This window comes from Petromyzon marinus, chromosome 10 (assembly GCF_048934315.1).
Source record: "Petromyzon marinus isolate PM22_M1 ecotype Great Lakes invasive population chromosome 10, UKy_Petmar_22M1.pri1.0, whole genome shotgun sequence".
NCBI classification, from domain to species: domain Eukaryota; kingdom Metazoa; phylum Chordata; class Hyperoartia; order Petromyzontiformes; family Petromyzontidae; genus Petromyzon; species Petromyzon marinus.
In genome coordinates, this window is record NC_133676.1 from 15629742 (window position 1) to 15644002 (window position 14261).

The following is a 14261-nucleotide window of genomic DNA, read 5'->3' on the forward strand; positions in this document are numbered from 1 at the left end:
TACATTTTCTTCGGCTAAGATATTATGTTCAATATAATTGCGGCATTATATAGCCAAATGGCACTGTGCTTAGAGTGCTAAGCTCACAATGAGAATAATGTGATTTATAATACCTAAGTAGAGGGAGTTAACACAGAGACACCAAGAGAGGCACACATATGGGACACAGAGAGACAGGGTCTCTGTGCCGAGGCCTTAGCATGCAGGGGAGACAAAGAGAGATGGAGAAGCACACTAAATCGAACAAGATTTAGCAAAATTTGGAAACAATATAATGCAATACAGAGGGTCGGTCAAAACACAATTAATTTTGCTAAATCTTGTTCCATTTAGTGTGCTTCTCCATCTCTCTTTGTCTCCCCTACATGCTAAGGCCTCGGCACAGAGACCCTGTCTCTCTGTGTCCCATACGTGTCTCTCTTTGTGTCTCTGTGTTAACTCCCTCTACTTAGGTGTCTGTATATATGTCTGCGTTTCTGTGTTTCCTCTCTCTCTTAAATTTAGCTCTTCTGTGCCTGATGATGATTGCTTGCGTTGCAATCTAAACGTCGTATGCTATTATGTAATTTCATTATTTTTTAATCATTTCTTATTTCTACGTGACTTTACCGAAAAAAACTAAGAGTGATGAATTGGATATCCCCATAGAGTACATTCCGTGGAGGAATTTGAAACAAATGCAGGGTTGCATTGTGTAAACATCGCATAAAACAATGACACATCCAAAACAATGTAATCCCGGTAGCACTGCAACAATGAAACGCAAAGTGTTCATCCAATCTTGTTTGGTGTAGCATGTATTTTTATTTCAATGTGCATCTACAATGAGCATACAGTATTCCTCGTTTGTTTTTAGCAAAAAAAAAGTGGCATCTCCTTTTTACACTGTACAGGTACAAAAATACAATGTGTGTTTATCCATTTGTTTTCACTGGCTCACATGACGTGCATTCGCATCTCAAGCACCGCTCGTGAATGATGGCCCTGGCTTAAAAACCCCCCAAAAAAACCCAGGCTGAGAATGAAAATCCTCTAAAAATGAAACTTACCACAACTTTAAACACGACCACGGGCAGCCACCCATGAGAGCACAGGCAGACCTCGTGTCTCTGCGATCCTGTCTCAAGGAGCACAATGGAAACGACAATAGTAATATAATATAGTGCTTTTGGGCATTCAGGTTCCTTTTTTTCTTCTTCCTTTTTCTCCACGGATGGTCCAACATCTGTATGACCTTCACGATTGCGGATTTGTTGGATAACACGGGGCGGTTGAAACGGTGTTAAGAAAAAAGGACTTTATATGTAACTCAATATTCGTACACACGCGCGGGTTGCATGGGAAACAGCACAGCAGCGCCAACAACACCGGTGCCCACGAACACGACGATACACAGACACCCCGCTCTCGTAATTAAGCAGTTACACTTAACAAAAAAACACTTTCATGTTATTTGACACGTGCAATCACCATGGCATTGGACACCGTGCGTTGGTATACAATGCAGAGCTACTGCTGAGGATCGCTTCGAGTGATCTGCGGCCACACACAGCAGCGGGCAATGCCATGGCAGGCAAAACCGATATTTAAGTTCTGCAGGACGACATGGGGGCAACTTTAAACAGTGTTCAGAAAAAGCAAATGTGCATGTAATATAATGTATGTATACCGTGGATTCGATGGTTGTGTGTTGTTTACCATTGTTCAAAGTAGATACGTAACTTTATAGTAATTCACAGCACTGTAATGAGGACATATGAAAACTGTACAATACAAACGATGCCACGCACGTGCCGTTTGTTTATAATACACGCTTGATGCCACGTTTGTGTTCAAGTTGGCAATCTAAGAACAAAACAAATGTTCATAAAGTTTAGTGACGTTAGTTTTATTCTATTAGACCTACCAAACTGGAAGACAGTTAGTTTCAAATAGAATTATGGTTCGTGACCGCCGATAACTGTCCAATTATTTTTTGTTAAGATTGGTGATAAAAAAAAAAACTCAATACGTTTAATGCAAATTTTCTTTGCAAAATTAGTAACAACTGAAAAGATTTATTGCTGAAAAAATTATACTCTTGACAAACTCCTTAACAATTACTATTAATTTTATCACACTTGGGACCTTTTCATGTTGGCGCTGGTATCTGAATTGTATTTTTTTTACACGAGTAAATCTGTTTTTGTTGTTTAAACCAACGTATGACTAAAGCATGTGGTAATCAATAAACACCACTGAGATATAAACTTTCCCTGCAACGCTCTGTGGCAGTGCACTCGCGTGCATGCGAGTCACGGCAGGGATGTGCGTCAAAAGCACTGGCACATCACACGCTTCCACACGGGAGAACGCATTCCTACACTCAACAATTGGGAGAAATAAAGTGCACGCGTTTGTTCATTAGTTTCATTTTTCTCCGTAACTCTAGTCAATTGTGTGCATTAATTGCTCCCAGCGTTGAAACCGTCCACCAGTGTACAACACAGCTAAGGAATTTTTTTAAAAAAGTTATAAACCGGATTAGAAGGGAATTGAGGATGATTTGTGTGCGGTGTTTGAACAAGTAATTTGTGTTGAGCCAATCTTTTGTTAGCATGATCTAAAAATCTAAAATAATGTGCGTGGTTTAATGTAACACATGTATTAAGCAAGAAAATAAAGTTGCAGAGTGAAAATGTGGTTTGTGTTTGACAGAGGGGTACAAATTTTGATTTAAAGCTTTCGTGACTGCAGGGATTCATATTCTTGGTTCTTTCGGTAAAGTCACGTAGAATGGAAACAATAAAATAATAAAAATATAAAACAATAAAATTCTCACGACGTTTCGACTGCAACACAAGCAATCATCATCAGGTGTGAAAACCACAGCAAGAAAATTTGAAAAAAGTGGCGTTTTTTTTAACGTTAGCACCACGGAGAGCGATTTGGCAGTTATTCAGATGGACGAGTCCATCTATGTTCGGAAAAGAGGAGGGGGGAGACGAAAATAATGGATGCGGTCTGAAAGCCACCGTAAGCGTGAACAAGTTCAAATATGAATCTGGGATCAACCTAGCCTATCAACGTAAGCGGTGGTAAAATTAGTACCATCATTTATGACTCTACAGTATGTACTGTGGGCCGAAACAATGATTATCCTATTCAAAGATTGGCCAATGCCATAGGATTGTAACATTTCTAAGACTGGTTAAAAGCCATCATTGGGGATGAGTGCTACCGCATTGCTCATTTGAGCAGGGAGACACTTTGACTTTGACATGGCTATGTACGCAACAATAACACGAAGAGCCAGGAATATAAAACTGATGGGCACACTGTTAACTGCATTACGTTGTAAGGTAGAGGCAGACCCAAGTTGGGCATTCTAGTTCAGGATGTATAAATGTGATTAGTTCTGAGCTAGTATTAAGGGTGAAGAAACTTAAAGTCAGTTTTTTTAAAATAAAATAAAGCAAAAATTGCATATGCACCGGTGAAACCCATGTTTATATCATTTAATTGTTGCGGGTTGGAGCGAAGTTGGATACTCAATTATTAATGTATCGCAAGATGGCAATTTTTGGCTTAAGGATAACAAATGAAAGAACACTTTGGCACCCGTACGTTTGAGGTACGATCAGCGTTATTCTTAAGTTGTCGTAAGACATTACGCCGCTTGGCCATGCGGTCCCGTGGAAAAAACCGAGTAGCATCCACCACAGCACGGGGCTCAGATCAAAGCACGCGGGTTCAATGGTTTGTTTGTTCGTGCATTCATAGGCCAAGGCCCAAGCGTTCAAAGGTAACGGCGCGACCGCTCTTAAGAGAGGCGAGAGAAAGGTGACGATGAAGGATCTAGCAGCGACCAATGTCGTCGCCCGTCGTGCATTGCCACCGCAGCCCCAAACGTGAGCGCAACTATTGTCCAATGAGCAGAGCGGCTATTCAATTCAGCACCTCGCCAAACAGGTTTGCTTGCTTTAGTGCTCTTTTGGACACAGCGATGTTGCCAGCCCAGCCGAGACAATGGAACGAGTTGGTTTTTGAAATCGCGTATTCCCTTTTTAATATTCTACTGCCCGCAGTAGAAAATGCAGTCTTGTTACAATTTGTTGTTGCAATATCTTTGAATCTCTGAACAACTGCTTTGATCTTAAATTGAGGCTTTTTTTGTTTCGATAACCTTACACTGATTCTTCTGAACCGATATGACTCTTGTTATTATACAATGAATGAACAAGGCCACCTGGCCTTGTGATTAAAATGTGTGTACAATTTATGTATTCCAGTGTTACAATTAAGCCGATGTTTATAACAAACAAAAACCTTGGCTGCATTTGCAGGTGTAAAGTTAGCTAACATGGAATGGTATATTGAATCTAAAAATTTTTATGATAATTTACTGAGCCTTTGTCAATCGACTGCTTGATGAAGGGTCTCATGGAGGTTGTTTTGACCATACTTCACCACGCTGCTCAGTGCAGGCTGGTAAAGGGCGAGATGTATTCATGTTTTGAGCTTCTTTCGCACCGTACGTAGCCAAGCGCGCCAATGGGAGGTGTGCGAAACAGGAGGCACGCCACCTGTTTTCTCAAATCACTCGCCACTCACTTTAACCCTGGCCGGGAATTGAAATCAGAATGATGCCAGGTTCATGGCGCAGCGGGCAGAGCGCTGCCGCCACTCCTCCAGCCCCCCACCCCCAACCTTTCCACAAAAAAAGCAAAATAAATGTCGTTTTGGGAGCAGCAGAAGCCATGTCCACGTTTGCATTGGCCATGCGTGGTGCGAAATAAGCGCGGCGTAGCTCTGCTATGGGGATTGTTGACCTTCAGTGGCGTTGAGGTCGCGGCTTCCATCCTTCTCGCTGTCAACGACCAAATATTCAACTGGGCGGTGTATAATATATCCTTCATTCAATTTAATACACTAACGCGTACGGGCGCTTCATTACATCAGTTAAATCGACAGCGCAATATACTTCTATTTACAAAGCAACACGAGTTAACATCTTTTACACGTACAGTACTGACAACGCTTGTCAAACACACCAGAGAATTCAATCGATGCTGAGGAAGAATGGTACAAATTAGCCAGCGTAACGACCATTGGTCAATTGCTACGTCTCAACGTTTACTTACATACATGCAGGACCAGGTTTCCAGACGATACGAAGCATCTTTCATTTTACAAAGTGAAACACATACCATAGCACTCAAATCCAGTGACCTAAAAGAGCATTCCAGAAAAAAAATGGAGCATTTGTTGAACAAGCAAACCCTGCACCGGTTAGGCTTCAGGAGTTTCAATAGCAGGCTGCGGCCTGTTCATGCAGTGCCCCCGGGTTGCTCGCTGTCCTTGGCAGGAGACATCCACAGACACCACCACCACCAAGTTCATCAGGGAATGGCGGCGACAAAGTACGACATCTCTACCGCACCATCTTGGCGGATTGTGGGAACGATGATGAAACGCGTCGACTAGTAAATGCACGTTTACTTTGACTTTGACGGTGACCAATATGCCTTTACTGTTTATCGTTTTGCCGTGATTTACTCACAATCCGACGAGAACCGGTGCATCGTTATTTCGTGCGTTCCCATTAAGTGCTTATCATGTTACACAGCGCTACCGTATGCCCGTGTCCTCAACAGAAACCTGGACACACCGTTCCCGTTCCAGCTGTGGGGTCACACGCTACAAGCAAGGGAGCAGACATTGAGAATGGACATGAATGACGCCACATGGCCATTGGTGATAAATGATCGCGCCCATGACCACAGCGAAAGCTAATATTTCCCATCAAACATCGTGAGGTTAAGCGCTGCTCGGATGCACATGGGTCTCGCGAAAACACCAAGCCCAACAGGCCTCGAGATGGACTCGGGTGAGAATGCACAGTAAGTGCTTTTGCCAAAACAAGTATCATATTTACAATCTCGAAGCGTGGTCCTTTGCAATTACCTGTCAAGGTGTGGTACCTGGTTCTGCCGAATACTTTAAAGAAATGAAATCGCATTCGTCTTGACCCCCACGCGCGTTCATATATCAAAATAACCTGACTCTAATCGTTTTGAAGCGATTGGCAGTTGTTAAGACGTGCAGAGATTTGCCCGTGCGCATGAAATCGCTGCTCACGTGTGCGAGTGAAAGTTTCTTTAGTTTCCAAATAAATTTCTTCAGAAAATGAGAGAGTAAAACCATTCCACGCCTGTGCTGGAAAACCACAAAACTCCACTTAACCACGAAATGTTTCAACTTTCACAAACTGACCGAATTGAATGCGAAGTGTAATCTTGTTCTTTGCCTTGCTCAAACAAAACCCTTTCGATCCCAATGGACACAGTCCCATTGAACAAGCAACGGCTGGAACATGAACTAAATTGTAATTATTTTCATCCTCGGCATCAAATTAATTCTACTGCACTTTTACCGTCTAGTGTTAAACACTGGCAGAGCCAGAAGCAATACCTTTCGTGTCTTTTTTCATACTTATGGCATCAGCGAAGTGTAAAATTATATATTTTTTTATTAAAATATTTTAAGTAGTATTATTCCATATTTTAATTTATTGCAAATAGCAATTATTACATCAAATGTGACAGTCTCAGCAATAAACTGTTTTATTTTGCTTTGTTTGAAATATATTGAGAACTGAAAATGTATTGGATACTTTTTACACATACCACTTTCAATTTTAATCCATTTCCAAACAAGTATCCAACCAATCTTAATTAAAGTAACTTCAATAAATGTACATTTGAAAGCTCAGCCACAATATACAGCTGGCAAAAATCATCTTCGTGGGCTGGAATGAGCTCTTTCAATGGTCCTTTATTCATTTTGTAATAAAATTATATAACATCATGCTGACACTTGACTCCGTGTCTACTTCATTGTAGCTGTTAAAGGTCATGCAACAACTTTACGTAAACATTGAACGATGACGACTATCTTGCATTATAGAAGACAACAATGTTCCTTGTAAGTGCCTTGACCCTCAGCAGTTCTTTTCTTTTCCAGTTTGAAGGTAAAAGGCAAATTTGTAACAGTTATTACTCCCATCACTTCTTCAGCTGCAGCAGTTCACTCCCAACGTATTGTGCATTATCATAACACAAGTGTGGGTGCAAGGGTTCACAAGGAATATGCTGCTGCCAGGGGGCCCACGTGGCTATCTTGAGGTGACAGCCAGCCTCGGGGAAATCCCCAAGCATTAGACGGTGGCATAAAACCCTCTATCCAGACCGGTAAACGCCGCAATTGAAATTTCCAGCCACTCGGGGCGGAATATAACATTTGTCCCAGTGGAGTAAACCGAACAGAAATATCGGCGCGAGTTTTTTTGTTGACGTAACAAAACTCGCGGCGGAAGGGAAGCCGCTAGTTTTGGGCGCATGGCTCAGAATTGCAGGGACTCTCAGCGGCAGCCTTCACAGCCGAAGCCAATGAGATTTCCGGATAATTAATTGAGATGGGGTTCCTTCTACGGCGTTCGTGTAGCGGTGAGGTAGTGCATCACCTTATGTGCGAGGAAAATCCAACTCCCTTTTGAATTATTGTACTATTACTGTAATCAGATGATTGGCTTTTTACGGTTGATAAGGGCTCGTGAGTGTGGGAAGGAGGGGGGCAGCGTACAGAGACAGCCATTGGAGTGTCTCCCAGAGGCTCGCGGCCGAGGGGAAGATCCAAAGTCAGATGTTGGTGATGAGACCCTGGAGTTCCGGCATCAACGGCTCAACAGCTGTGGATCTCCCAGGAGGATTGGAAGCGTTGGCAAGGGGTGCTGACATCAGCGGCATCAAATGCGATGACTCTCCGATCTTGAGTTTTGTAAATTCCACATTCTCCTCAGCTTGCAGCCTCGAAGTGAGCTGCTGCGTATGCGCAAATCGATTGCACGAAATAACTTGACGAGGAGGAGGAGGAGTTGAAGGAGCGGCTGCACCCTTTTAAGGTTCCCTTCAGTAGTCGTCGTATTTCTTGAGGTCGGAGTAGAGAGTGTTGGCGAAGGTCTTCGTGGTGTGGATGTGCGAGTTGATACACTTGGTGTTTTCTTCGTTCATCAGGTAATTTTTGTTGAGAACCTTTGCAAAGAAAAAAAGGTGATGGGTGAGGTGGATAAGAACGGGGAGGGTAATTGGGGGAGGGTGGGCGGGCCGGGGGGAAGAACTGTTGTAAAAAATATCAACACTGAAAACATTTGATAAAGAAGTCCATAAATAAATAAATAGTCAACGTGTTTCCCTGCTCAAATAGGCAATGCCCATCTCCATTGGTGGACCTGAGCCAATGTAAAAAAAATAACAAAAATCCACATTCTCATGTCTGGGACCAGTAATTCTATAGCATGGGCACTTAACTTCCCATGAAGTGCTACTTATTTTATTGATCGAAGAAACTAACTGGAATGTGAAATTGTAATCTTCCAAAAGCTAAAATTATAGTGCTAACTGGTCATTTATATATATGCAGTATATAAGTTAATTAAAGCAGAGTTAATTATATCATGTACACAAAACAAAGACAAACATTCACATATAGTCTGTATAGATTAATGGGGGTAAGCGTTGTTACCAAGCACAAGGCGGTAGTGTGGTCAAGAACCATGCCCGACCGCCTTTGTCTCCCCAGTGGCAATATTTATACACACCGCATCGGGTACTCATTTGAGGCTGAGTCGACCTAGGAGAGGCCCAGGACTGGTTCAAATAATCGTCACCGGTGCTGGTGGCTGTGAGCAGGAATCGAACTCAGGTCACCAGGTTAACAGCGCAACGCACTAACTATCCACTTCTTCACCACTCCCCACAACACATGCCTCACACACACACACGACAACCACCGCCATTCACCACTAAGTGGCGGTGACGTCACCATGGCGCTTGTGCCACGCTATGTGCACCTTGAGGCCACGTGAAGTGTCGAACGCCCGCTGGCAGGGGGTCACGGTACAGACCCAGGTGCCACGGGTTAACCGACTGAGATGACTGGCCGACGCACCACACACACACACACACGCGCTCAAACACTCACACAGACAGAGGCACGCAACAACACTTCTCTCTGTGCCACTCCCTCCCCATCACCATCATCATCGTCGTCGTCGTCGTCGTCACCCACCTTGATGGCCTCGAGCGAGTCGTACTTGTCCAGCTTGGTCGTGTTGAGCCCGCTGAGCGCGGGGCTGAGGCCGGGGTTCAGCGACGCGGGGCCCTGCCCGCCGGGCGCGCGGAGCGGCCCGGCGAGGAGGCCGCTCGGCGGCGGAGGGCCCCGCGGCAGGCGAGCCAGGGCGAGCGTGGCCCCGCGCGACGCTCCGCCGCCCCTGGCCGCGTCGCCGCCGCAGCAGCAGCAGCAGCAGCGGCGGCGCCAGCTCACGAGCAGCAGCGCGAGCAGGCAGCCCAGCAGCCCGCAGGTGAGGCCGGCCGCCACCACGTGGGCCAGCGAGAACTCTGGAGAGCGGCGACAACGGCGGTTACGGTCGTGCGACGCGAGTTCAACCCCCCTGGAGAGCTGGGCGGACGTTCAAACGAACTCGCAGGCAAACACCTCGTTGTGAAGGACCCCTGGGTTTGAACTTCCACGAAGCTCATGGCCCACCCGATACCGCATCCGCTGCACGAACCGTGGCAGATGGTTTGGCTCCGAGCCACCAACGACGATTAGCACCTCCCCATTGTAGATTTGAGAGGGGACGTTTTTACTTGACTCTCCATGTGTCTGTTATTTTAAACATGAATTCATTTGTTTCGTTCAATGACGTGCACAATGCTTGGTTAAATAGATATTTGGAAACTCTAATTTTATAGAGGGGCGTCGAATCGCGGTGCAACTGATTGGATTTGGGTAACTATTGTTGCTTTATCCATATTTGCATTTTATCTCCAGCTTATTTTTAACGACACAAAAAATCCCCCCCCCCACCCATACTATGTGATACAAAGCATGAACTGCTCAACTGGGGACATTTGAATACCAGCAAAGGAATAAGGAACATGAACTACACAGATTATCATCGCAGAGTGAAAAATTCAAGATTAATAGCGGGGGCATTAAAGAAGAACAATTTAGGGTTCTGTGTAAAGCCACGTGTTTATCTGGCTATTGTAAAAGCCCCACGTTCCATTTGTCCGTTTATCTATTTGTTTGTCCGTCAACTGATTCATGAGAGCCTTTCAGAAGGTGTGGGGGTAAAAAATGATCCAGCAGGTTTAGAGGAATTGTCGACCCCCCCCCGAAACAAAATACGTAAATGTATTTTGTAGGCACATATACCTACTGCACACCCTGAAGTCGTGTCTGCACACATTGGGGGGCGGTGTGGAAGAAGTGGACATCAGTGGGGGCGACGGGCGAGGCAACTAAGCACCGAGAAGCCCCCCCCCCCCCCCCGAAGGAGCTTTGTAAGTTATTCGAAAAAAGTGAACGGACTGTCCTTTAGAGAGAATTACCTTCACTCAATTAGAACGCATTTCTGAAATGCCATGCGCTTTAGCCACATAGCAATTATCGTCTTACCTCCACATTTCCTTTTGTCTTCCTTTGTCGAGTATGCCACATTTACTGGTATTTCTGAAAATAAAGGGCATTGTTGAAACTTCATTAAGCATGCCCGTTCAATTAAGTCTCACTGTGATAACTCATTGGCTGTGCTCATTCTACAGGAAGATGTTTGCATTACAGACATAATAATAATAATGACATTTGATTGGCCCATTACTGCACTGAGACACACAACTTTCAAATAAATAAAACATTTAGAGATGTATTATTATCACAAAACAATGGTGTGTACTTAACAAAAAAGTTGCGGAGACGCTTTACCTGGGAATATTCTGCGATGGTAAAGGTTCAGCCCTGCAACTGCCTGCTCACACCACTGCTGGCAGAAGGGTCTACACTAGAGGGAGTGCTACAGAACCCCTCTGGGGAGAATTTGGCCCATTCTCCCAATTCACCATTTTAAGGCTGCATGTGTTTCATACAGCATATGCATACCTCAAATGAAGTGGACAAAAAATGATGGCAGTCTCAAGCACAGTTGAGCTTTTCGATTTTATTTACTCTCATTTGTCCGCGCACACTGTCTCGACTGGAGTCAGTCACATTTTCCCGAATGTATTTTTTGCGATGACCATAGACACTAAGACCACAATGCACCTCTTCAGGACACGCTGATGTTTTTTTGCATTGCACGAAGGCAGTTGTTATTTTTTTTAAAAACACATTTCTGTGCAGTGCTTGAAATGTATTATCGTGCACCAAGCCTGTGATCGTATCTATGCATGATGGGGATTTCCCCCCCCCCACCCCCATCATGCACAGATTTTGATTGTCTCTACTGCTAACTTTTTTTTGCACGTTTCATTTGGTCTGCATGTGAAGGGGGAGTGGTGTAAACAATACAAGATAACGACGACTGCCAGAGACTGACCGATGGCATTGGGGTGAAGGGGGCAGCCCCTTTCCTCCGTGCTGTTGCCCGGACATCGGCGGACGTCGGGAAAGGGCGCGGTGCAAAGGCGCGAGCGGTAACGCCGTCCTCCCGAGACGCCGCACTCACTCCACGTGCTCCACTCCGACCAGCCGTCTGGCACGACACGCGGCATCCGCGGCTCAAACGCGGGGTGTGGTGCTGCTGCTGCTGCTGCGTGTGCTGTGCGCATTGTACAACGCTCGCGCAGCATAACCCTTTCCCGTTCCGATGATGTGCGTGCGTGTACGTCATCAGTGTTTTTCTTCCGAATCGAATCGGAATAAAAACTAAAATGAAATAACTTTATCAGGACTGAGGCTCCCACAAGGGCGTGTGGCACAGTTTGGTGCCGGCTATAATAGAGTGCGGTCGTGTCGCTACAGTTCTCTGCGGCGAGTACAGCGTCTTTAAAAAACAACGATGCTACACCTCTCTATATAAAAACGCCAACCGCTTGCATGTTCCGAGATTCAGCGCTGAATGGGACCTACCCTGAAACTTGCCTACGTCTCGGAACAGGAATAGGGTTAAACGGAACTTCCTATCCAAGGAAGCAGTGGGTTATATATGTACCTGTTACCGACCCTGAGCCAGTGATAGAAATTTCACATTCCCGTGTTGAGCAATTCATAATAAGTAGCTAGGCACACAAAGGTTCATCCCCAAATTCAATGACTTTTAATGATTTGCAAAATTCATTTTGATTCAGGGATCAATTTAATTTTCATCTCGTTTGTATCGTCTCTTTTTTTATTGTGCATAGTTTGCATCTCATTTGTTCCGTGTTGCCTGCTCTATTAGGCTTAATGTAATTTGCGTAAATCATAGATAATTGATACGAGGATGATTTGATCCACGCATTATGAGCACAGTAATTGATAACGATTGATTAATCACTACATGCCAACAAGCAATGATCCCTAATCTCACATAGTAATATAATATTTGTTTTTTTTATTAATCTTAAACAGAAGCATTAACTGTATTGCCTGCTGGTGTTTTCGCATTAACCCAAGCCGGTGACGTAATTATTTGCCCTTTTGATTGCGGAATCATTTTCAATTAAAAATGTTGTAAAAAAAATGTAAACTAACAGCAATTTCGATACACACTGAAAACAAAGCAACGATACAGGATTACCAGTACCTTACCTTGAAGAATCCGAGTAGCAAATTACTCTCCAACACTGTGCAGGGCCTATATAACATTAAAATAGCTCCCTGCTCAATCAAACCTCAATTTAATAGTGTCAATTCCATGTTCTCATGACAGCGGCAAGTCATTCCATTGGGCAACCACTGGCAGCGTGTGCAGCAAAATTAATTTAAAACCGACACCGGTGACACTTCAGTACCCAGAGCCCAATAAAACAAAAACTAAACCAGGCACGCACTTAGAAATGTCATAAAAGGAATAGCAATAATGCGTAAGAAATCTGAAATGTGCCCAGTATCTGCGGTAATGTAGTGACATTTGGAAAGTGCAAGCCCTCGCACACAACCCTTGTATTCACGGAGTTTGCGGGTCGAGAAGCAGGCAGGAACACCTGAATATTTTTCTCTGCGGCGCTCACATTGTTTACTATTAGCTTTTTTTTTACCAGGTAAGGCCCACTGAGCTATGCAGCTCTTTTTCAGAAGCGACCTGCCAATCACAAATGATAGCTCAATTAAGCGGCTTATCACGTGGAAATGTATGGCCGCCAAATACTCTAAACGCGCGTTACAAAATGCGGAGGGAAAAACTGGAGGACCTGGAGAAAAAAAATCCACGCGAACATGGGGGGGGAGAATACGCAAACTCAAAATCCGCATGCATCAGGGTCGGGATCAAACCCACAACAATGTCCTGCATACCGGGCGAGGTAGTTAACATCTCGCCACCGCGGCGTCAAAGATGAAGACAGGGGAGGATTCGGTGAGCGCGGCGTTTCTCATGAAGAAAATCCACGCTCCGGTCATGTTGTATAGGCGCGTCTAATGCGGCGCCGTCAGTACCTGGGCAGCTCTGCGTGTTGCACAGAGCCTCCTCTGTGTGCAAGCCCAGGCAGATGTCCCCTCCGTGTGCCGGCGGGGGGTGCGTGCAGGCGCGGCTGCGCTGCCGGTGGCCTCCTCCACACGTGGCCGAGCAGGCAGACCAGCTGATCCAGCACGACCAGCCGCCGTCCACTGCTCACGGACAAGGAGCATGGACCACCATCGTGCGATCTCCGGGCAGCAGCAGCGGCAGCAGCAGCAGCAGCAGCGGCAGCAGCGGCAGCAGCAGCAGCAGCAGCGGCAGCAGCGGCTTTTGGCTCGCCGTCGAAAAAAGACGGTCACCGCATCGCGCGCTTTCAGATGCGCTTCTGCGCACTGGAGGTGTGCACTTTTACATCTAGATTGAAAACTCATTCGTTGAGAGCTGCTTTTTGTGTTTATCTTGTTGTACTTCTCCCACACCTCCGATGAGCACGGTTGGCTCCGTACAGTGCGAAATGAGTTCAACATACATACAACATCAACGTTGGCATAAGCCTGATTTGCACGACCAACACTCGAGTGGATGCGGAGGCTTTGTCGGCTGTTAGTTTTAAGTCTTTTTATTTTTCTGAGAGGTGGTAAAGTGACTCAGGGGTCAGAGGGCTTAGCTGACACCATCGAGAGCCTGGGCTTGAACCTGGACAACCACCTCTGTGGTTAACTGGTTTCTCAAGTCGAGTGAGCTCAGAGTCTCAGCCCCAGTCACCATTAATTGTACAAAGCACAGACACGCATAATAAAAATGGGTTTTTTCCAAATTCGAAAAAATAAATGTACGGTTT

The 14261-nt window shown here is 45.1% G+C and overlaps 1 protein-coding gene across 2 annotated transcripts in view; it reads right to left on the reverse strand.

Annotated features, from left to right (window-relative positions):
- Positions 1-781: 781 nt before the first annotated feature.
- Positions 782-14261, reverse strand: part of LOC116940836 (semaphorin-5A-like) — a 157369-nt gene continuing 143889 nt past the window's right edge. For both annotated transcript variants that reach the window (XM_032951075.2, XM_032951073.2), the window contains 5 exons: positions 13459-13629; positions 11420-11575; positions 10504-10557; positions 9109-9437; positions 782-8072 (listed from right to left, as the gene is read on the reverse strand). In XM_032951075.2, coding sequence (XP_032806966.1) covers positions 7950-8072; positions 9109-9437; positions 10504-10557; positions 11420-11575; positions 13459-13629 — 833 coding nt within the window. In that variant the 3' untranslated portion in view covers positions 782-7949. The remainder of the gene's footprint in view (positions 8073-9108; positions 9438-10503; positions 10558-11419; positions 11576-13458; positions 13630-14261) is intronic.